The sequence below is a fragment of the Salvelinus alpinus genome, chromosome 25, assembly GCF_045679555.1.
Source record: "Salvelinus alpinus chromosome 25, SLU_Salpinus.1, whole genome shotgun sequence".
Taxonomy (NCBI): domain Eukaryota; kingdom Metazoa; phylum Chordata; class Actinopteri; order Salmoniformes; family Salmonidae; genus Salvelinus; species Salvelinus alpinus.
In genome coordinates this window covers 45,084,493-45,107,043 of record NC_092110.1, presented here as the reverse complement: position 1 = coordinate 45,107,043, position 22,551 = coordinate 45,084,493, and the positions used below count along the sequence as shown (strand labels likewise).

Sequence of the window (22,551 nt, the reverse complement as noted above, 5' to 3'; positions counted from 1 at the left end):
AATACCCTTTATATAGCCTCCACATTGTACCGTAATACCCTTTATATAGCCTTCACATTGTACCATAATACCCTGTATATAGCCTCCACATTGTACCGTAATACCCTGTATATAGCCTCCACATTGTACCGTAATACCCTTTATATAGCCTCCACATTGTACCATAATACCCTGTATATAGCCTCCACATTGTACCATAATACCCTGTATATAGCCTCCACATTGTACCATAATACCCTGTATATAGCCTCCACATTGTACCATAATACCCTTTATATAGCCTCCACATTGTACCATAATACCCTGTTTATAGCCTCCACATTGTACCGTAATACCCTGTATATAGCCTCCACATTGTACCGTAATACCCTGTATATAGCCTCGCTTGTTATTTTACTGCATTTTTTTTTTTTACATCTTAACTTCTTAAAGCATTGTTGGTTAAGGGCTTGTAAGTAAGCATTTAACTGTAAGGTCTTCTACACCTGTTGTATTCAGCGCATGTGACAAATAAACATTTGATTTGAGTTCAACTTTAATTGTTGAAGTAAAAATCACCTCCATGAAACATGCCGATATTCAACAGGGACTGACAGAATGGTGGAGCCATTGGCAGCAATAGCTGTCTGCAACAGAGACACACAATTCATTCACTACATTGGCCAGAGACAATATTCACCACATTTGTTAAGGAGGAAAGTGACATATTTACTGAGCTGAATAGCTAGTGATGGTGGACAGTTAATTCCACCCACCGTCAGAGAGTCCCCCAGAGCTGCTATGACTTTGATATCTGCAGCTTTCACCAACTCCACTGGAATCAAAGGACATCAGCATTAACAACACATACACAAAGACTGTTTGGCTGCAGTGTTCTGAAACAACTTTTTCCGGTGTGTTTTTCTCTCAGTTGAATTAAGGACAGCGTTTTGTAATTAGACTCACCTGAGGTTGAGAAGGAGAGGAAAGGACAGGAGGAGAGACTCACCTGAGGTTGAGAAGGAGAGGAAAGGACAGGAGGAGAGACTCACCTGAGGTGGGAACCGTGGGAGAGGGGCTCATGTCTGGGCAGTGAAAGACAGGGTGTATTGTGGTCGCAGGGAACTCCTGGACACCAAGACAATAATAAACATGTCTGATGAACTAGCGGATGTTGCTAAGGTGATGTTTGTGGAGGATGTGTAAATCTACAGTACCTTCAGATTCTCCTTCACTTCATTCTGAGGCTGGTTGGACTCCTGCCACCTTTCGTTGCCTTGTAGAGAAATTATTAGAAAGTAAACATACATACATACTGGTGTGCAATGTTGTATGGAGTGCATGTAACATTATATGGAGGCTTTGAATAATGTGATGCTCTGTCATTTCAGGAACTTAAAGTGTTAATAAATATAACTGTCTCTCTAGAAAACAACCTGTACTTACCATGAACACAAAAGCAGGCTAGTATACAGGCTGAAAACAGGGCTGTAGCAATCATGATCTGTTCCCTCCCTGGACAGTGTTTTAAATGAGCTGTTATCTGGAATCATTGACTTTGAGTGAGCCTTCTCACAGCTGTATAAATATTAATAATGTGGCAAAGTCTGTCTTGATTATTGTAGAAAGTAGCGACATGATGTTCTCAACCATATCTGATTACATAATGGTGGAAGGCACTTAGAAAATAAATGAATACCATGTAGTCAAATGCATAGATCAGACTGCTTTCATTAGGCATGGTTACTCAATATGATTCATTTAATTTCCCCATTTGTAAACTTCTCACCCAAACCAGAAAACTATTTCATATTTTTATCACGTTTTGAGGTATTTTTATTTATTTTTAACTGGGCAAGTCAATTAAGAACAAATTCTTATTTTAAATGATGGCCTAGGGACAGTGGGTTAACTGCCTTGTTCAGGGGCAGAACAACAGATTTGTACCTTGTCAGCTCGGGGATTCGATCTTGCAACCTTCCGGTTACTAGTCCAACACTCTAACCACTAGGCTACCTGCCACCTCTACACTCTAACCACTAGGCTACCTGCCGCCTCTACACTCTAACCACTAGGCTACCTGCCGCCTCTACACTCTAACCACTAGGCTACCTGCCGCCTCTACACTCTAACCACTAGGCTACCTGCCGCCTCTACACTCTAACCACTAGGCTACCTGCCACCTCTACACTCTAACCACTAGGCTACCTGCCGCCTCTACACTCTAACCACTAGGCTACCTGCCGCCTCTACACTCTAACCACTAGGCTACCTGCCACCTCTACACTCTAACCACTAGGCTACCTGCCGCCTCTACACTCTAACCACTAGGCTACCTGCCGCCCCCAATGATAAAACCCTCCCAATTTACTCAATAGAATAGTACATTTAGTATAATTGTTTGAGGGGAAATGTACTTTTATTTGCTTCAACGTAGCACAATCGCTGGCGCAGTCGCTGGCGCAGTCGCTGGCGCAGTCGCTGGCGCAGTCGCTGGCGCAATCGCTGGCGCAGTGCTTAACAAGGCTAGCTCTGTTGCTAGTACTTCAACAAGCATGACTTTGAAAGGGCAGAACATAGAACCAGGCTCGTGGTCGGCCTTGCAATCATCCCTACAGAAGGGCATGGAAGAAATGGGCGGAGTCAGCACCATTCTTGAATCTCTTGAATCGGATGTTTCTCAGGTCAAACGATGGAAAGAAGATGTATCTGTCATATCACAGAGATGAGGCAAAGCAGCTAATGGAATTCCTCAAGAAAAACTCAGAGGACCAGAAATAAGGGCATGGATGGCATAGATATATTGGCCGGTGAGTTCTTTATGGGACAGTGTCTGTGTGACATACTATCACAAAGACACTGAAATGACAATTAGGCTAACTAATAGCTACAGTATTTAGCTATTTGTCTATTTCAGACTGTATAGCTACAATGCTATTTTGGTAACTGGAGGTTTAGCCGGTTGGCTACTCAGTGACTGTACTCAAGTTGCCTGGTCAAAACTACCCTTAAGCAAATATGTCGGTAAAGTAAATATATGGAACTAACAACATTGACATTATTTTAATTGATCTGATTAGATATGGTTGCCCTTTCCTTTAATTTCAGTTTTGTTTATTTTTCTTCTCTACTCTTTTTACTTATTGGCATTTGGTGGGTGGATACAAGTATTGTTATGCTGGTTAAATAAGTGTAAGGGGGTGCACGCTTTCATATTTCCTTTTTATATTTGTTTTACGAAGGTGTGCTGTATATTTTCAAGTAGATGGCTAAATTGAGAAGGGGAGGGGATGGGGGGGGGGGGGGGGCTTGGGACTAGGGTGACCACTTGTAGTGTCTCGCAGACCGAGTAAGGGAGGGCTTTAAAAACTTGTTAGGGCTAGGGTCCTTTCTCCAGAATTTCCTCCTGACTGACGTGCCCAAAGTAAACTGCCTGTTACTCAGGCCCAGAAGCCAGGATATGCATATACAGTGGGGAGAACAAGTATTTGATACACTGACAATTTTGCAGGTTTTCCTACTTACAAAGCATGTAGAGGTCTGTAATTTTTATCATAGGTACACTTCAACTGTGAGAGAAGGAATCTAAAACAAAAATCCAGAAAATCACATTGTATGATTTTTAAGTAATTACAGAAAATATAGAACACTCCTGATAAATGGAGGTTGCTTAATCTTACTTTACGGGGTAAAATAAATAGTGTTAAAATGGTTGCGGCCCCACAGTTTATGGATGTGTAGTATCATCGTTTGTTGCTGGCATGTCATGGCATGTGCTCAATGGGATTGAGATCCGGGCTCTTCGCTGGCCATGGCAGAACTCTGACATTCCTGTCTTGCAGGAAATCACGCACAGAACGAGCAGTATGACTGGTGGCATTGTCATACTGGAGTCATGTCAGGATGAGCCTGCAGGAAGGGTATCACATGAGGGAGGAGGATGTCTTCCCTGTAACGCACAGCGTTGAGATTGCCTGCAATGACAACAAGCTCAGTCCGATGATGCTGTGACACACCGCCCCAGACCATGACGGACCCTCCACCTCCAAATCGATCCCGATCCAGAGTACAGGCCTCGGTGTAACGCTCATTCCTTCGATGATAGACGCGAATCCGACCATCAACCCTGGTGAGACAAAACTGCGACTTGTCAGTGAAGAGCACTTTTTGCCTGTCCTGTCTGGTCCAGCGATGGTGGGTTTGTGCCCATAGGCGACGTTGTGGCCAGTGATGTCTGAGGGATTGTAGGCCTTACAACAGGCTTACAAGCCCTCAGTCCAGCCTCTCTCAGCATATTGCGGACAGTCTGAGCACTGATGGAGGGATTGTGCATTCCTGGTGTAACTCGGGCAGTTGTTGTTGCCATCCTGTACCTGTCCCGCAGGTGTGATGTTCGGATGTACCGATCCTGTGCAGGTGTTGTTACACGTGGTCTGCCACTGCGAGGACGATCAGCTGTCCGTCCTGTCTCCCTGTAGCGCTGTCTTAGGCATCTCACAGTACGGACATTGCAATTTATTGCCCTGGCCACATCTGCAGTCCTCATGCCTCCTTGCAGCATGCCTGAGGCACATTCACGCAAATGAGCAGGGTCCCTGGGCATCTTTCTTTGGTGTTTTTCAAAGTCAGTAGAAATGCCTCTTTAGTGTCCTAAGTTTTCATAACTGTGACCTTAATTGCCTACCGTCTGTAAGCTGTTAGTGTCTAAACGACCGTTCCACAGGTGCATGTTCCTTTTAAGGATTATCCCCTTTTTTTCAATTTTTGCCAAAAATGACACACCCAAATCTAACTGCCTGTAGCTCAGGCCCTGAAGCAGGGATATGCATATTCCTGGTACCATTTGAAAGGAAACACTTTGAAGTTTATAGCAATGTGAATGGAATGTAGTATAATATAACACAATGGATCTGACAAATACAATAGAAAGAAAAAAACAACCGTTCTTTTGAATTTTTTTGTACCATCATATTTGAAATGCAAGATAAAGGCCCTATGTATTATTCCAGCCCAGGTGCAATTTAGATTTTGGCCACTAGATGTCATCAGTGTATGTGCAAAGTTTTAGACTGATCCAATGAACCATTGCATTTATGTTCAAAATGTTGTATCAAGACTGCCCAGATGTGCCTAATCTGTTTATTAATAACTTGTCATGTTCAAAATTGTGCACTCTCCTAACAATAGCATGGTATTCGTTCACTGTAATAGCTACTGTAAATTGGACAGTGCAGTTAGATTAACAAGAATTTAAGCTTTCTGCCAATATCAGATATGTCTATGTCCTGGGAAATGTTCTTGTTACTTACAACCTCATGCTAATCGCATTAGCCTACGTTAGCTCAACCCTCCCGTGGAAGGGACACCGATCCCGAAGAAGTAAAAAAAAAAAAATCATGTTCTCGCAACATTTTCATCTCATTTTATGTATTCCTCCAGTGGATCACAGACGTTTGTCGCCATCGTGTGGCTATTACGTACACTGCAGGATGTGTTGGTTGGGGAGGAGAGAGAAAGCGTCCGGTGGACTCAAATGGGAAATATATAGAAGAAAAAAAACTTTTTCCCAAACACAGTGTGTCTAAACTCTGGTGTCCAAACACCCAGCGCGCCCTAGAACTTCTGTCTGAGGACAAACTAGGCTCACCTAGCCACATAATAATACACACAGGCACAAACGACCTGAGAGCACAGCAGGAAAGGGTGGCCACAGCACTGAAGGGAGTGATTGAAAAAGCTTCTTCTACTTTCCCCAACGCACAAGTGGTTATCTCCACCCTGCTACCACGAAAAGACTTCCACCCTGCTACAATACAGCGGGTAAACGCAAGCATTTCCCGTGACTGTGCCTCAAAACCAAATGTTTTTCTGGCCCACCACTCCACCCTGGACTTGAACAGCCTCTATGACCAGGTCCACCTCTACAAGGCAGCAGTGCCCACCTTTGCCCGGACTCTAAAGGACATCGCTCTCAAACGAAGCCCCAACACTTCACACAGGAGCAACAGATCAATAGACACCCCACCCAGACCAGCGAGACACCCTCCAAGACCTCCAGGACCCCCCCCTAGACCTACACACCCCCCCCACATCAACCATGCCCACACCCAATTTAGGCCCCCTCAGATCAGACCCATGCCACTCCTGCCCACCCCATGCACCCCACCCCCGCAAAGAGGGCATCAACATGGAAGTCACACATACGCCCAGGTAGTGAGCGGGCAAACTGGCCCAACCCCCACTCTTACACTCGCCCAAGCCAACGGCATGTACCAGATGCTCAGCAGGCTCTGCTCACACTTACTGGCCTGAGGCCAAACCCCGACCAACAACATTGGACACTTTATGGAACAAAAAGCCTTCACTATATCATCCTGGAATATCCAAGGTCTGAGGTCATCTGCCTTTGGCCTAAAGAGCAGGAACCCGGACTTCACCAAAGAAATCGGTAATGCAGACATTGTCATCCTGCAAGAAACATGGTATAGAGGAGACGGACCCACTGGTTGCCCTCTAGGTTACAGAGAGCTGGTAGTCCCATCCACCAAACTACCAGGTGTGAAACAGGGAAGGGACTCAGGGGGAATGCTAATTTGGTATAGAGCAGACCTAACTCACTCCATTAAATTAATCAAAACAGGAACATTTTACATTTGGCTAGAAATTCAAAAGGAAATTATCTTAACAGAGAAAAATGTCCTCCTGTGTGCTACCTATATCCCCCCACTAGAATCCCCATACTTTAATGAAGACAGCTTCTCCATCCTGGAGGGGGAAATCAATCATTTCCAGGCCCAGGGACATGTATTAGTCTGTGGCGACCTAAATGCCAGAACTGGACAGGAACCTGACACCCTCAGCACACAGGGGGACAAACACCTACCTGGAGGTGACAGCATTCCCTCCCCCATATGCCCACCTAGGCACAACTATGACAACATAACCAACAAAAACGGGTCACAACTCCTGCAGCTCTGTCGCACGCTGGGTATGTACATAGTCAATGGTAGGCTTCGAGGGGACTCCTATGGTAGGTACACCTATAGCTCATCTCTTGGCAGTAGCACTGTAGACTACTTTATCACTGACCTCAACCCAGAGTCTCTCAGAGCGTTCACACTGACACCCCTATCAGACCACAGCAAAATCACAGTCTACTTGAACAGAGCAACACTCAATCATGAGGCATCAAAGCCAAAGGAACTGAGTAACATTAAGAAATGCTATAGATGGAAGGAATGCAGTTTGGAAACCTACCAAAAAACAATTAGGCAACAGTAAATTCAATCCCTTTTAGACAACTTCCTGGGTAAAACGTTCCACTGCAATAGTGAAGGTGTAAACTTGGCAGTAGAAAATCTTAACAGTATATTTGACCTCTCAGCTTCCCTATCAAATCTAAAAATCTCAAATAGAAAACCGAAGAAAATGAACAACAATGACAAATGGTTTGATAAAGAATGCAAAAATCTAAGAAATAAATTGAGAAACCTGTCCAACCAAAAACATAGAGACCCGGAAAACCTGAGTCTACGCCTTCACTATGGTGAATCACTAAAACAATACAGAAATACACTACGGAAAAAGAAGGAACAGCACGTCAGAAATCAGCTCAATGTAATTGAAGAATCCATAGACTCTAACCAATTCTGGGAAAATTGGAAAACACTAAACAAACAACAACACGAAGAATTATCTATCCAAAATGGAGATGTATGGGTAAACCACTTCTCCAATCTTTTTGGCTCTATAACAAAGAATAAAGAGCAAAAACATATACATGATCAAATACAAATCCTAGAATCAACTATTAAAGACTACCAGAACCCACTGGATTCTCCAATTACCTTGAACGAGTTACAGGACAAAATAAAAACCCTCCAACCCAAAAAGGCCTGTGGTGTTGATGGTATCCTTAATGAAATGATCAAATATACAGACAACAAATTCCAATTGGCTATATTAAAACTCTTTAACATCGTCCTTAGCTCTGGCATCTTCCCCAATATTTGGAACCAAGGATTGATCACCCCAATCCACAAAAGTGGAGACAAATTTGACCCCAATAACTACCGTGGAATATGCGTCAACAGTAACCTTGGGAAAATACTCTGCATTATCATTAACAGCAGACTCGTACATTTCCTCAATGAAAACAATGTACTGAGCAAATGTCAAATTGGCTTTTTACCAAATTACCGTACAACAGACCATGTATTCACCCTACACACCCTAATTGACAACCAAACAAACCAAAACAAAGGCAAAGTCTTCTCATGCTTTGTTGATTTCAAAAAAGCCTTCGACTCAATTTGGCATGAGGGTCTGCTATACAAATTGATGGAAAGTGGTGTTGGGGGAAAAACATACGACATCATAAAATCCATGTACACAAACAACAAGTGTGCGGTTAAAATTGGCAAAAAACACACACATTTCTTCACACAGGGTCGTGGGGTGAGACAGGGATGCAGCTTAAGCCCCACCCTCTTCAACATATATATCAACGAATTGGCGCGGGCACTAGAACAGTCTGCAGCACCCGGTCTCACCCTACTAGAATCCGAAGTCAAATGTCTACTGTTTGCTGATGATCTGGTGCTTCTGTCACCAACCAAGGAGGGCCTACAGCAGCACCTAGATCTTCTGCACAGATTCTGTCAGACCTGGGCCCTGACAGTAAATCTCAGTAAGACCAAAATAATGGTGTTCCAAAAAAGGTCCTGTCGCCAGGACCACAAATTCCATCTAGACACCGTTGCCCTAGAGCACACAAAAAACTATACATACCTCGGCCTAAACATCAGCACCACAGGTAGCTTCCACAGAGCTGTGAACGATCTGAGAGACAAGGCAAGAAGGGCATTCTATGCCATCAAAAGGAACATAAATTTCAACATACCAATTAGGATCTGGCTAAAAATACTTGAATCAGTCATAGAGCCCATTGCCCTTTATGGTTGTGAGGTCTGGGGTCCGCTCACCAACCAAGATTTCACAAAATGGGACAAACACCAAATTGAGACTCTGCATGCAGAATTCTGCAAAAATATCCTCCGTGTACAACGTAGAACACCAAATAATGCATGCAGAGCAGAATTAGGCCGATACCCACTAATTATCAAAATCCAGAAAAGAGCCGTTAAATTCTACAACCACCTAAAAGGAAGCGATTCCCAAACCTTCCATAACAAAGCCATCACCTACAGAGAGATGAACCTGGAGAAGAGTCCCCTAAGCAAGCTGGTCCTAGGGCTCTGTTCACAAACACAAACACACCCCACAGAGCCCCAGGACAACAGCACAATTAGACCCAACCAAATCATGAGAAAACAAAAAGATAATTACTTGACACATTGGAAAGAATTAACAAAAAAACAGAGCAAACTAGAATGCTATTTGGCCCTAAACAGAGAGTACACAGTGGCAGAATACCTGACCACTGTGACTGACCCAAACTTAAGGAAAGCTTTGACTATGTACAGACTCAGTGAGCATAGCCTTGCTATTGAGAAAGGCCGCCGTAGGCAGACATGGCTCTCAAGAGAAGACAGGCTATGTGCTCACTGCCCACAAAATGAGGTGGAAACTGAGCTGCACTTCCTAACCTCCTGCCCAATGTATGACCATATTAGAGAGACATATTTCCCTCAGATTACACAGATCCACAAAGAATTCGAAAACAAATCCAATTTTGATAAACTCCCATATCTACTGGGTGAAATTCCACAGTGTGCCATCACAGCAGCAAGATTTGTGACCTGTTGCCACAAGAAAAGGGCAACCAGTGAAGAACAAACACCATTGTAAATACAACCCATATCTATGTTTATTTATTTTAACTTGTGTGCTTTAACCATTTGTACATTGTTACAACACTGTATATATATAATATGACATTTGTAATGTCTTTATTGTTTTGAAACTTCTGTATGTGTAATGTTTACTGTTAATTTTTATTGTTTATTTCACTTTTGTATATTATCTACCTCACTTGCTTTGGCAATGTTAACACATGTTTCCCATGCCAATAAAGCCCCTTGAATTGAATTGAATTGAAAGCTCACGGTGCTATCGTTTGGTTAATCCGTGCACTGTGTCACTTGTCGCCTTTCTCCAATATCAGTCTGTCTACAGTAGAGGGCGCTATAGCCCCACGGATGGTGTAGGCCTCAATCAGAAGAGTTTGGGACATGTATTACTAGCAGCGTTCTAAAACGTGAACGACAAATGATTGATTAAATAAATGATAAATGGCCAATATTCTTTGCCAATATTATAAATTGCCGGATACAAAAAGAGTCTGAGCTTGTAGGGCAGGTCTATGAATTTGATAGGATTACATGACATTTTTCCAACATTTAATGTTTGCCTTTTATTTATTGCATTCCCTGTGAGTTGAGTCCAAACCTGAACCTTGTGTGATGGACGGGCGTCATTAGCAAGCAGTGTGTCTGAAGGAGATTGTACTGGGAGGTGTGTTATAATAGCATACGTGCTCCTTTTTAAGATTGCAAGGCAGTTGGTTTCTTTATGAACATGATGATCGATCACCACGTAGTTGGTCATGTGATCTTGTTATACAAGAAGAAAAGCTATTTTAGAAACTGGACAAGAGCTACACTACATCAACCGTTTTAGTTTTTTTCCAATGTTTGGATTATTAGTTTATGATCGATGAGGGTTTTTACTCAATTGACACAGGAATGTGGCCACATTGTTTATTGTCTAATCCGGTTTAGAAGTCTGCTTTATTACGGTTGGGCACATTTTACATTTATTCCATAAAATCAGATTTAAAGTATTTTCTATTTTTATAGATAGTCTGAGGCAACAGGCTGATACCATTATACACCCACAGGTCTTAGTTTAGGCCACACTCTTGTATAGTCACACACACACACACACACACACACACACACACACACACACACACACACACACACACACACACACACACACACACACACACACACACACACACACACACACACACACACACACACACACACACACACACACACACACACACACACACAAACAAACAAACAAACAAACAAACAAACAAACAAACAAACACTCAAATCAAATCTAATTGAATAATGATATAAGAAATATTTGGATAAATATAAATATATATATATATATATTATTATTATTAATAATATTATTATAAGTTATTGTCATAAGCCCAGTGAAATTAATATAATAATGTATAGGATTACTACTAGTAGGCTACTCATTATAATAGGCCTAATTTGAATATAGGCTTCTGCTGTTACCAATACTACTACTGCTACTAATAAGGATGATAATTATAATTATAATGTCTAATCATGATTTAGACAGAGATATGTTACCTTAAATTGTAATATAATCATGATTTAGACAGAGATATGCTACCTTAAATTATAATATATTCATGATTTAGACAGAGATATGCTACCTTAAATTATAATATAATCATGATTTAGACAGAGATATGCTACCTTAAATTATAATATAATCATGATTTAGACAGAGATATGCTACCTTAAATTATAATATAATCATGATTTAGACAGAGATATGTTACCTTCAATTATAATATAATCATGATTTAGACAGAGATATGCTACCTTAAATTATAATATAATCATGATTTAGACAGAGATATGTTACCTTCAATTATAATATAATCATGATTTAGACAGAGATATGCTACCTTAAATTATAATATAATCATGATTTAGACAGAGATATGCTACCTTAAATTATAATATAATCATGATTTAGACAGAGATATGCTACCTTAAATTATAATATAATCATGATTTAGACAGAGATATGTTACTTTAAATTATAATATAATCATGATTTAGACAGAGATATGCTACCTTAAATTATAATATAATCATGATTTAGATAGAGATATGCTACCTTAAATTATAATATAATCATGATTTAGACAGAGATATGTTACCTTAAATGTATTAGATAGGCCCATTAATCTCCCATTTACTCCCACCCCAACCCTAAAAACGCTAATTTACCAGCATTGAACACATATAATTAGAAACTATTAATATGTAAATGTATATTATAATAACACTAGTATTTAACGGTAGTAATTATAACACCAATAATTCAAATATATATATGATATATTAAAAGCCTTTGGAGAACAGTAGGGGAAGTGGGAAGTATTTTTTATATTAGACCTATCTACTAGCGCAAATTTGAATAATTCACAATCTCACTTGTTCTATTAATATTACATTTCAAGTAAACACTCACTGTCGGGTTTTATGTTGCCGTTTGTATGAAACATAGAGAAGTTATTGTCCTTCACACCTCTGTCTGTCAATTCTAAACTCAATGGCCACACCCCCAACCAGTTAGTGAGTGTCTATTGGCTGTTAGAGATGATCTAGTGTCTGGATGAGAAACTGTCGGTCTGAAGTTATAAAATTAAAACTCAGATTTTGGATTCTGGCACTTGTTGCTGACGTTGCGCGCTTGGAATCAGGTCGTCCGTTTGAACCGTTACTGTTGTGTTCTAATTCTGTTGGGGTTGTCCTCCCGCGTGGAGCATGAACTCCATCGACCCTTCAGTCCACCACACCTCCTCTCCAACAGCAAGCTCTCTCCAACCCCAACCCAAGAGCACCCAGGAGCCGCCGGAGATGGCTGTCTACTGCGATAACTTCAGCATGTACCACCAGCCTGGACTCCAGAGTGCACAGAGACCGTCTGGATACGGCCTGGGAGATTACGCGTCATCCCTGTGGCTGAACGGGCCCACCGTGAACTCCTCCACCCCCTACCTGCACGGAAACAACACAGCATCCTTTATGCCACCTTCCTACGGTACCCAGCGGCAGTTCCTTACCAACTCTCCCGGGTTCGGGGGTCCGGACCTGGGTTGGCTGTCCATCGCCAGTCAGGAAGAGTTGCTAAAACTGGTCCGTCCTCCATACTCTTACTCTGCGCTCATCGCCATGGCGATCCAGAACGCACACGAGAAGAAGTTGACCCTGAGTCAGATCTACCAGTATGTCGCGGATAACTTCCCGTTCTACAAGAAGAGCAAGGCGGGGTGGCAGAACTCTATCCGACACAACCTGTCACTCAACGACTGCTTTAAAAAGGTGCCCCGCGATGAGGACGACCCAGGTATTATCCTACCCTGTTCTATTCTATTTTTGTAACATCTAGGGCCATTTGTAGATATATTTTAATTACTCAGGTAGGCTATGTGATTCAGCTGTCGGTTAGAAATCCTATAAAAATACGTGTAAAAGTGTGGGCCTAAAACCGATTGAACAAATTGGTGTAGGCCTGTTGCAGGCTAAACTAACGTAAAACAAAACGCCTGAGCAGGAGTTCCCACATCTGGTTTTCAATGGGAAAATAAGCTAGGCTGAATGAGCTAATTCCCTTATAAACAACCTAGCTAAGGGTGGTTGCAGGCTATCATGTCAGTTAAAATCAGTTCGATAAAATAAAGGGTTATTCAAACCATATGCTGATAATTGTTAATTTGATCCTTTAATTTGTTTCCTTTATTTTGAAGACTAGAATGCTTATCATAGTGCATATGTAGTCCATATTAAATCTAGGAATTGTTATCAGCAGTGACTTGAGACTTGAGATGAGTCAAATATAATATATCTAATATATTGAGTTGCTTTTGCTTCTTTAGCATGGGACATAGAAAGAACTATGAGGTCATTTTAGAGATTATAATCTATATTATTCTAGAGTTTAGATTATATCTATGTGGTCATTCTATAGATTAGAATATATATATATATATAACACGTGTAAAAGTATATATATATATATATATATACATTATTCTAGAGATTAGATTAGAACTATGAGGTCATTCTACAGATTAGAATATATATTATTATGTAGATTAGATTAGGACTATGTGGTCAATATTAGATTGCCCCAAAAGTTTGTTATAATACACTGTAAAAAGAATCCTATTGTTTTTACGATAATTTACTGGCAGCCAGTTACCTGTAAATGACTGTAAATAAAGGTACATTATGTTACCGTAAATGCGTTTAACATTACTATAAAGTTTAGTGTAGGAAACTTTATGGATTACAACATAACAGCTTAGCTTGTTATTAGAGGCTTCATGTCCATACTGAGTCTTCAGTTTCCTACTATGGCAGTTTATAGATAAAAGGTTTGATATCCTGGAAGGGCAGAGCGGAGCACCCATATTCTGGGGAAGGACACAATTTAACCCCAAACTCATTCAAATCAATAGCTACCTAGACATTGGCTTCCTCATCAGTGCATCATTCCAAATCCAAAGCCAGAGTATTAGGTGCATGACATCACTGTTTGTGATAATGTGCACCATACTAAACTAATACAACATTATGTGGATTTGTACTTATAAAGTGGGCCGCGCATGGAATGAGTGGCCCGCGCATGGAATGAGTGGCCCGCGCATGGAATGAGTGGCCCGCACATGGAATGAGTGGCCCGCACATGGAATGAGTGGCCCGCGCATGGAATGAGTGGGCCGCACATGGAATGAGTGGCCCGCACATGGAATGAGTGGCCCGCGCATGGAATGAGTGGCCCGCACATGGAATGAGTGGCCCGCACATGGAATGAGTGGCCCGCGCATGGAATGAGTGGCCCGCGCATGGAATGAGTGGCCCGCACATGGAATGAGTGGCCCGCGCATGGAATGAGTGGGCCGCACATGGAATGAGTGGCCCGCACATGGAATGAGTGGCCCGCGCATGGAATGAGTGGCCCGCACATGGAATGAGTGGCCCGCGCATGGAATGAGTGGCCCGCGCATGGAATGAGTGGCCCGCACATGGAATGAGTGGCCCGCACATGGAATGAGTGGCCCGCACATGGAATGAGTGGCCCGCACATGGAATGAGTGGCCCGCACATGGAATGAGTGGCCCGCACATGGAATGAGTGGCCCGCGCATGGAATGAGTGGCCCGCACATGGAATGAGTGGCCCGCACATGGAATGAGTGGCCCGCACATGGAATGAGTGGCCCGCACATGGAATGAGTGGCCCGCGCATGGAATGAGTGGCCCGCACATGGAATGAGTGGCCCGCACATGGAATGAGTGGCCCGCGCATGGAATGAGTGGCCCGCACATGGAATGAGTGGCCCGCGCATGGAATGAGTGGCCCGCGCATGGAATGAGTGGCCCGCACATGGAATGAGTGGGCCGCACATGGAATGAGTGGCCCGCACATGGAATGAGTGGCCCGCACATGGAATGAGTGGCCCGCACATGGAATGAGTGGGCCGCACATGGAATGAGTGGCCCGCGCATGGAATGAGTGGCCCGCACATGGAATGAGTGGCCCGCACATGGAATGAGTGGCCCGCACATGGAATGAGTGGCCCGCACATGGAATGAGTGGCCCGCACATGGAATGAGTGGCCCGCACATGGAATGAGTGGCCCGCACATGGAATGAGTGGCCCGCACATGGAATGAGTGGCCCGCACATGGAATGAGTGGCCCGCACATGGAATATTGCTGCTCATAGGGCTTTATTCCTTTATTATTTCACATAAGTCTTCATTCTGTATGCGGGCCTCATTTATTTTATCCTGTAATATTTTTTATCCCAGCATTAGTTTTCTCATGTTTAGAATGAACACATCTCCCTCCAGTTCTTCATTGGATATGTACATAATACTAATGTGTATATATTAATAATGTCTTATTAATATATAAATACTATATAATAATGTCTAATTAATATATAAATACTGTATAATATTGCCTTATTAATATATAAATACTATATAATAATGTCTTATTAATATATAAATACTGTATAATAATGCCTTATTAATATATAAATACTATATAATAATGTCTTATTAATATATAAATACTGTATAATAATGCCTTATTAATATATAAATACTATATAATAATGCCTTATTAATATATAAATACTATATAAGAATGTCTTATTAATATATAAATATGATATAATAATGCCTTATTAATATATAAATACTATATAATAATGCTAAAGTTTCTATTATTTATGTTCCAGGTAAAGGGAACTACTGGACGTTGGATCCTAACTGTGAGAAGATGTTTGACAACGGGAACTTCAGGAGGAAGAGAAAACGTCGCTCCGACTCCACTAACAGCACCAAGACAGAGGACGGCCAAACAGCCCCGCCCATCAAGACCATGGACAGCCCCCAGCTCCTAGGCCCCGCCTCCCCAGACATGGAGGTGGTCAGTGAGGGTCACAAGAGCTCCTCCCCCTCGGGCCTTGCGTCCGGTGGCACTCCGTGTTTTAATAACTTTTTCAGCAGTATGGCTGGGCTGGGCTCTGGGTCCCTGGGCTCCGGGCCTCTAGGTGCCTCTGGTCCCCCCAGCAGACAGACTAGCTCTCTGGGGCTGGTCAACGAGCTGACCAATAGGAACATTACAGCCCTCCATAGCAGCCCATACCACAACCACACACCCCACACCCCAGGCCCAGGCCCAGGCCAGGACAGTCACAGCCCGGGGGTCTCAGAGGCAGGCCTCGGGGTCCACGGTCACCCAGCAGACAGCCTGTCTCCCTTCAACAGAGGACTGTACTACAACACTTTCAGTGGAGGGGGGCAGGCAGGACAGTTCAACAGCCACTTCTACAACAGCTTTAGTGTCAACAATATCTTATACCCCCGAGAGGGCACAGACGTATAGTCAAAAATATTGCGTATAGTCACGGACTTATAGCAAGGGGCTACGACAGGTCAGCCAAATCAGAGGGCTTGGCTAACCAGTCCATACATATGGACTTGACAGGACAGAGACAGACAGTCCATATGGATTTCACAGGACAGAGACAGACCATTCATATGGATTTCACAGGACAGAGACAGACCAGTCCATTCATATGGCCTTCACAGGACAGAAACAGACCATTCATATGGCCTTCACAGGACAGAAACAGACCATTCATATGGCCTTCACAGGACAGAAACAGACCAGTCATATTGTATCTTTATTTAACTAGGCAGGTCAGTTAAGAACAAATTCTTATTTTCAATGAAGGCCTAGGAACAGCGGGTTAACTGCCTTGTTCAGGGGCAGAACGACACATTTTTACCTTGTCAGCTCGGGGATTCGATCTTGCAACCTTTCGGTTACAAGTCCAACACTCTAACCACTAGGCTACCTGCCGCCTCTACACTCTAACCACTAGGCTACCTGCCACCTCTACACTCTAACCACTAGGCTACCTGCCACCTCTACACTCTAACCACTAGGCTACCTGCCACCTCTACACTCTAACCACTAGGCTACCTGCCGCCCCAATGGCCTTCACAGGACAGAGACAGACCAGTCCATTCATATGGCCTTCACAGGACAGAGACAGACCAGTCCATTCATATGGCCTTCACAGGACAGAGACAGACCAGTCCATTCATATGGCCTTCACAGGACAGAGACAGACCAGTCCATTCATATGGCCTTCACAGGACAGAGACAGGCCAGTCCATTCATATGGCCTTCAAAGGACAGAGACAGACCAGTCCATTCATATAGCCTTCACAGGACAGAGACAGACCAGTCCATTCATATGGCCTTCAAAGGACAGAGACAGACCAGTCCATTCATATGGCCTTCAAAGGACAGAGACAGAGCTCTGACGACACCTTTATGAATCACAAACTGTACAGCTACAGTCAGCAGGCAGCTCCATTGGCCTATTCACATTACCAATCTGTCAGTGGACTTCACCAATACAGATCACGTGCCTGAAAAACTCCCAATCCATGCCACCACAGAGAGGACGGAGGAATGTACTGCAGCCAAATTGTTAGGCTGTTCATATTTGACCAAACTTGTCAACCTCTCTATAACGATCCAGCTGCTTATCTCAAAATAAACCACTGAAATGAACATGTGACTATATATCCAGAATCCTCCTCTGGATTGCTTTGCAGAAATGCCAGTAGGGATCACAAACCAACATGACAGCTCACCACTGATCCAGATTTCTAACCACCGTGTTAGCACTGAAGGTACTGTGGTACTAGATACTGTGTTAGCACTGGAGATAATGTGGGACTAGATACTGTGGGACTAGGTACTGTGGGACTAGATACTGTGGGACTAGATACTGTGGGACTAGATAATGTGGGACTAGATACTGTGGGACTAGGTACTGTGGGACTAGATACTGTGTTAGCACTGGAGATAATGTGGGACTAGATACTGTGGGACTAGGTACTGTGGGACTAGATACTGTGGGACTAGATACTGTGTTAGCACTGGAGATAATGTGGGACTAGATACTGTGGGACTAGGTACTGTGGGACTAGATACTGTGGGACTAGATACTGTGGGACTAGATAATGTGGGACTAGATACTGTGGGACTAGGTACTGTGGGACTAGATACTGTGGGACTAGGCACTGTGGGAAAAGATAATGTGGGACTAGATACTGTGGGACTGGGTACTGTGGGACTAGATACTGTGGGACTAGATACTGTGGGACTAGGTACCGTGGGACTAGGTACTGTGGGACTAGGTACTTTGGGACTAGGTACTGTGGGACTAGGTACTTTGGGACTAGGTACTTTGGGACTAGGTACTGTGGGACTAGGTACTGTGGGACTAGGCACTGTGGGACTAGAAACTGTGGGACTAGATACTGTGGGACTAGGCACTGTGGGACTAGAAACTGTGGGACTAGATACTGTGGGACTAGATACTGTGGGACTAGATACTGTGGGACTAGATACTGTGGGACTAGGCACTGTGGGACTAGGCACTGTGGGACTAGGTCTTGTGGGACTAGATACTGTGGGACTAGGTACTGTGGGACTAGGCACTGTGGGACTAGGTCTTGTGGGACTAGATACTGTGGTACTAGATACTGTGGGACTAGGTACTGTGGGACTAGATACTGTGGGACTCATTACCATGGGACTAGGTACTGTGGGACTAGGTACTGTGGGACTAGATACTGTGGGACTAGATACTGTGGGACTAGATACCATGGGACTAGGTACTGTGGGACTCATTACCATGGGACTAGGTACTGTGGGACTAGATACTGTGGGACTAGATACTGTGGGACTAGATACCATGGGACTAGGTACTGTGGGACTCATTACCATGGGACTAGGTACTGTGGGACTAGATACTGCGGAACTTACTGCTGGTTGGGGAACATTTTGATTGAAACCACAATACGCTCTTATGAGTGTAAATGCATTTTTGTATATTAAATGTCAGTGGAGGCTGCTGAGGAGGACGGCTCATAATAATGGCTGGATCGGAGCAGATGGAATCGCATCAAACATCCCGTTCCAGCCATTATTTATATATATATATATATTACCATGGGATATATATATATATATATATATATATATATACACACTACATGACCAAAAGTTTGTGGACACCTACTCGTCTCATCTCATTCTAAAATCATGGGCATTAATATGACGTTGTTCCCCCTTAGCTGCTGTAACAGTCTCCACTCTTCTGGGAAGGCTTTCCTCTAGATGTTGCAACGTTTCTGTGGGGACTTGCTTCCATTCAGCCACAAGAGCATTAGTGAGGTCGGCATTGATGTCCGGGCATTGATGTTGGGTGATTAGGCCTGGCTCGCAGTCTGCATTCCAATTCATCCAAAACGTGTACGATTGGTTTGAGGTCAGGGCTCTGTGTAGGCCAGTCAAGTTCTTCCACAACGATCTCGACAAACTATTTCTGTATGGACCTAACTTTGTCCACGGGAACATTATCATACTGAAACAGGAATGGGCCTTACCCAAACTGTTACCACAAAGTTGGAAGCACAGAATAGTCTAGAATATCATTGTATGCTGTAGCGTTAACATTTTCCTTCACTGGAACTAAGGGGCCTAGCCCTAATCCATGGAAAAAAGAACCAGACCATAATTTCTCCTCCACTAAACTTTACAGTTGGCACTATGCATTCGGGCAAGTAGCGTTCTACTGGCATCCGCCAAACCCAGATTCGTCCGTTGGACTACCAGATGGTGAAGCGTGATTCTTCACTCCAGAGAATGCGTTTCAACTGCTTCAGAGTCCAATGGAGGCGAGCTTTACACCATTCCAGCCGACGCTTGGAAATGCGCACGGTGATCTTAGGATGCTCGGCCATGGAAATCCATTTCATGAAGCTCCCGATGAACAGTTATTGTGCTGACGTTGCTTCCAGAGGCAGTTTGGAACTCGGTAGTGAATGTTGCAACCGAGAACAGGTGATTTTTACTATACGCTTCAGCATTTGTCGGGCCCGTTCTGTGAGCTTGTGTGGCCTACCACTTTGCCGCTGAGCCATTGTTGCTCCAAGATGTTTCCACTTCACAAAAACAGCATTTACAGTTGGGCAGCTCTAGCAGGGCAGAAATTTGACGAACTGTCTTGTTGGAAAGGTGGCATCCTATGACGGTGCCACGTTGAAAGTCACTGAGTTCTTCAGTAAGGTCATTCTACTGCCAGTGTTTGTCTATGGAGATTGCATGGCTGTGTGCTCGATTTTATACACCTGTCAGCAAAGGGTGTGGCTGAAATAGCCGAATCCACTAATTTGAAGGGGTGTCCACATACTTTTGTATAAATATACAGTACCAGTCAAAAGTTTGGACACACCTACTCATTCAAGGGTTTTTCTTATTTTTTTATATTTTTTTCTACATTGTAGAATAATAGTGAAGACATTAAAACTATAAAATAACACATATGGAATCATGTACTAACCAAAGAAGTGTTAAACAAATCAAAATATATTTTATATTTTAGAAGCTTCAAAGTAGCCACCCTTTGCCTTGATGACAGCTTTGCACACTCTTGGCATTCTCTCAACCAGCTTCACATGTAATTATTTTACAACAGTCTTGAAGGAGTTCCCACATATGCTGAGCACTTGTTGGCTGCTTTTCATTCACTCTGCGGTCCAACACATCCCAAACCATCTCAATTGGGTTGTGGTCGGGTGATTGTGGAGGCCATTTCCTCTGATGCAGCACTCCATCACTCTCATCCTCGGTCAAATAGCCCTTACACTGCCTGGTGGTGTGTTGGGTATTTGTGTCCTGTTGAAAAACAAATGATACTCCCACTAAGCGCAAACCAGATGGGATGGCGTATCACTGCAGAATGCTGTGGTAGCCATGCTGGATAAGTGTGCCTTGAATTCTAAATAAATCACTGACATTGGCACCAGCAAAGCACCCCCACACCATCACACCTCCTCCTCCATGCTTCACGGTGGGAACTACACATGCGGAGATCATCCGTTCACCTACTATGCGTCTCACAAAGACACGGAGTTTGGAACCAAAAATCAAAGTGTTGATGTCTTCACTATTATTCTACAATGAATAGTAAAAATAATGAAAAACCCTTGAATGAGGAGGTGTGTCCAAATGTTAGACTGGTACTGTATATATGTGTATATGTGTATAAGTGTGTATTTTTGTAAATGATACATATTAGATTGTAACTATTTAAATGATGTACAGATTCTTCTTCTAGACCCATATAGGTTATTATTTTATCTAATGATGTTTCTGCTGTTCTTACCTCTACCTGTCTGTAAATGACATGTCATGGAGTCAGATCAGATGGTGAAGGAGGCATCAATATACCAGCACAGCTTGATGTTCTCTTTATAAACATGCCACAATGTAAAGGAATTCCTGGAATTGTATACTTTTTTCACCTACCTTTTCAACTAAATCCAATGACATGGTTAAATTTTATGTTGATATCACGTTGAATTGATGTTCGTTGACAACTCAATCAAAAATGTAAATATAAACTAGATGTTGAACTGATGACTGTGCCCAGTGGAATGTCATGGTGAATCAAATCAAACGTATCAAGAATAGCATCAGTAAATCCTTGGGGGGGTTTTCTTGAGGGAAACATCATGGGAACAGTAAATATATCCGATTGTATCATCAGCTCTCGGGTTTCAACATGACATCCTCACCGTGTGTAACTGCTGCATAGTAATGATACAAATATAATATCCTCTTATAGTTTTGTCTTCACTTTTCACATGCATCATCAAACTCCTCTGTGATCATCAATAAACTTAATGTGATCATATTGTATCTGGAGAGTCCCTGCTCATTGAAAATGTTGAAATACAGTATGTGTTTAAATCACTGAATGGGCTTTTACAACTGTTGACATTTCTTTAGAAAGATGGGAATGTCATTTTAAATGCAGATTTTAGTACCTTTAATTATGTGTTTGCCCCTTGCTATATGAATGCTATATGAATGCTATATGACTGCATTATGACTGCTATATGACTGCTATATGACTGCTATATGAATGCAGTATGACTGCTATATGAATGCTATATGACTGCTATATGAATGCTATATGACTGCTATATGAATGCTATATGACTGCTATATGACTGCAATATGACTGTTATATGAATGCTATATGACTGCTATATGAATGCTATATGGCTGCTATATGACTGCTATATGACTGCAATATGAATGCTATACATTACATTTACATTTACATTTAAGTCATTTAGAAGACGCTCTTATC

At 42.7% G+C, this 22,551-nt stretch overlaps 1 protein-coding gene across 1 annotated transcript; it reads left to right on the top strand.

Annotated features, from left to right (window-relative positions):
- Window positions 1-12,483: 12,483 nt before the first annotated feature.
- On the top strand, window positions 12,484-22,094 carry LOC139554028 (forkhead box protein I1c-like). The gene is made up of 2 exons (XM_071366921.1): window positions 12,484-13,134; window positions 16,039-22,094. Exons 1-2 carry the CDS (start codon window positions 12,552-12,554, stop codon window positions 16,686-16,688), a joined length of 1,233 nt encoding a protein of 410 aa, XP_071223022.1. The 5' UTR covers window positions 12,484-12,551; the 3' UTR covers window positions 16,689-22,094.
- The last annotated feature ends 457 nt before the right edge of the window (window positions 22,095-22,551 follow it).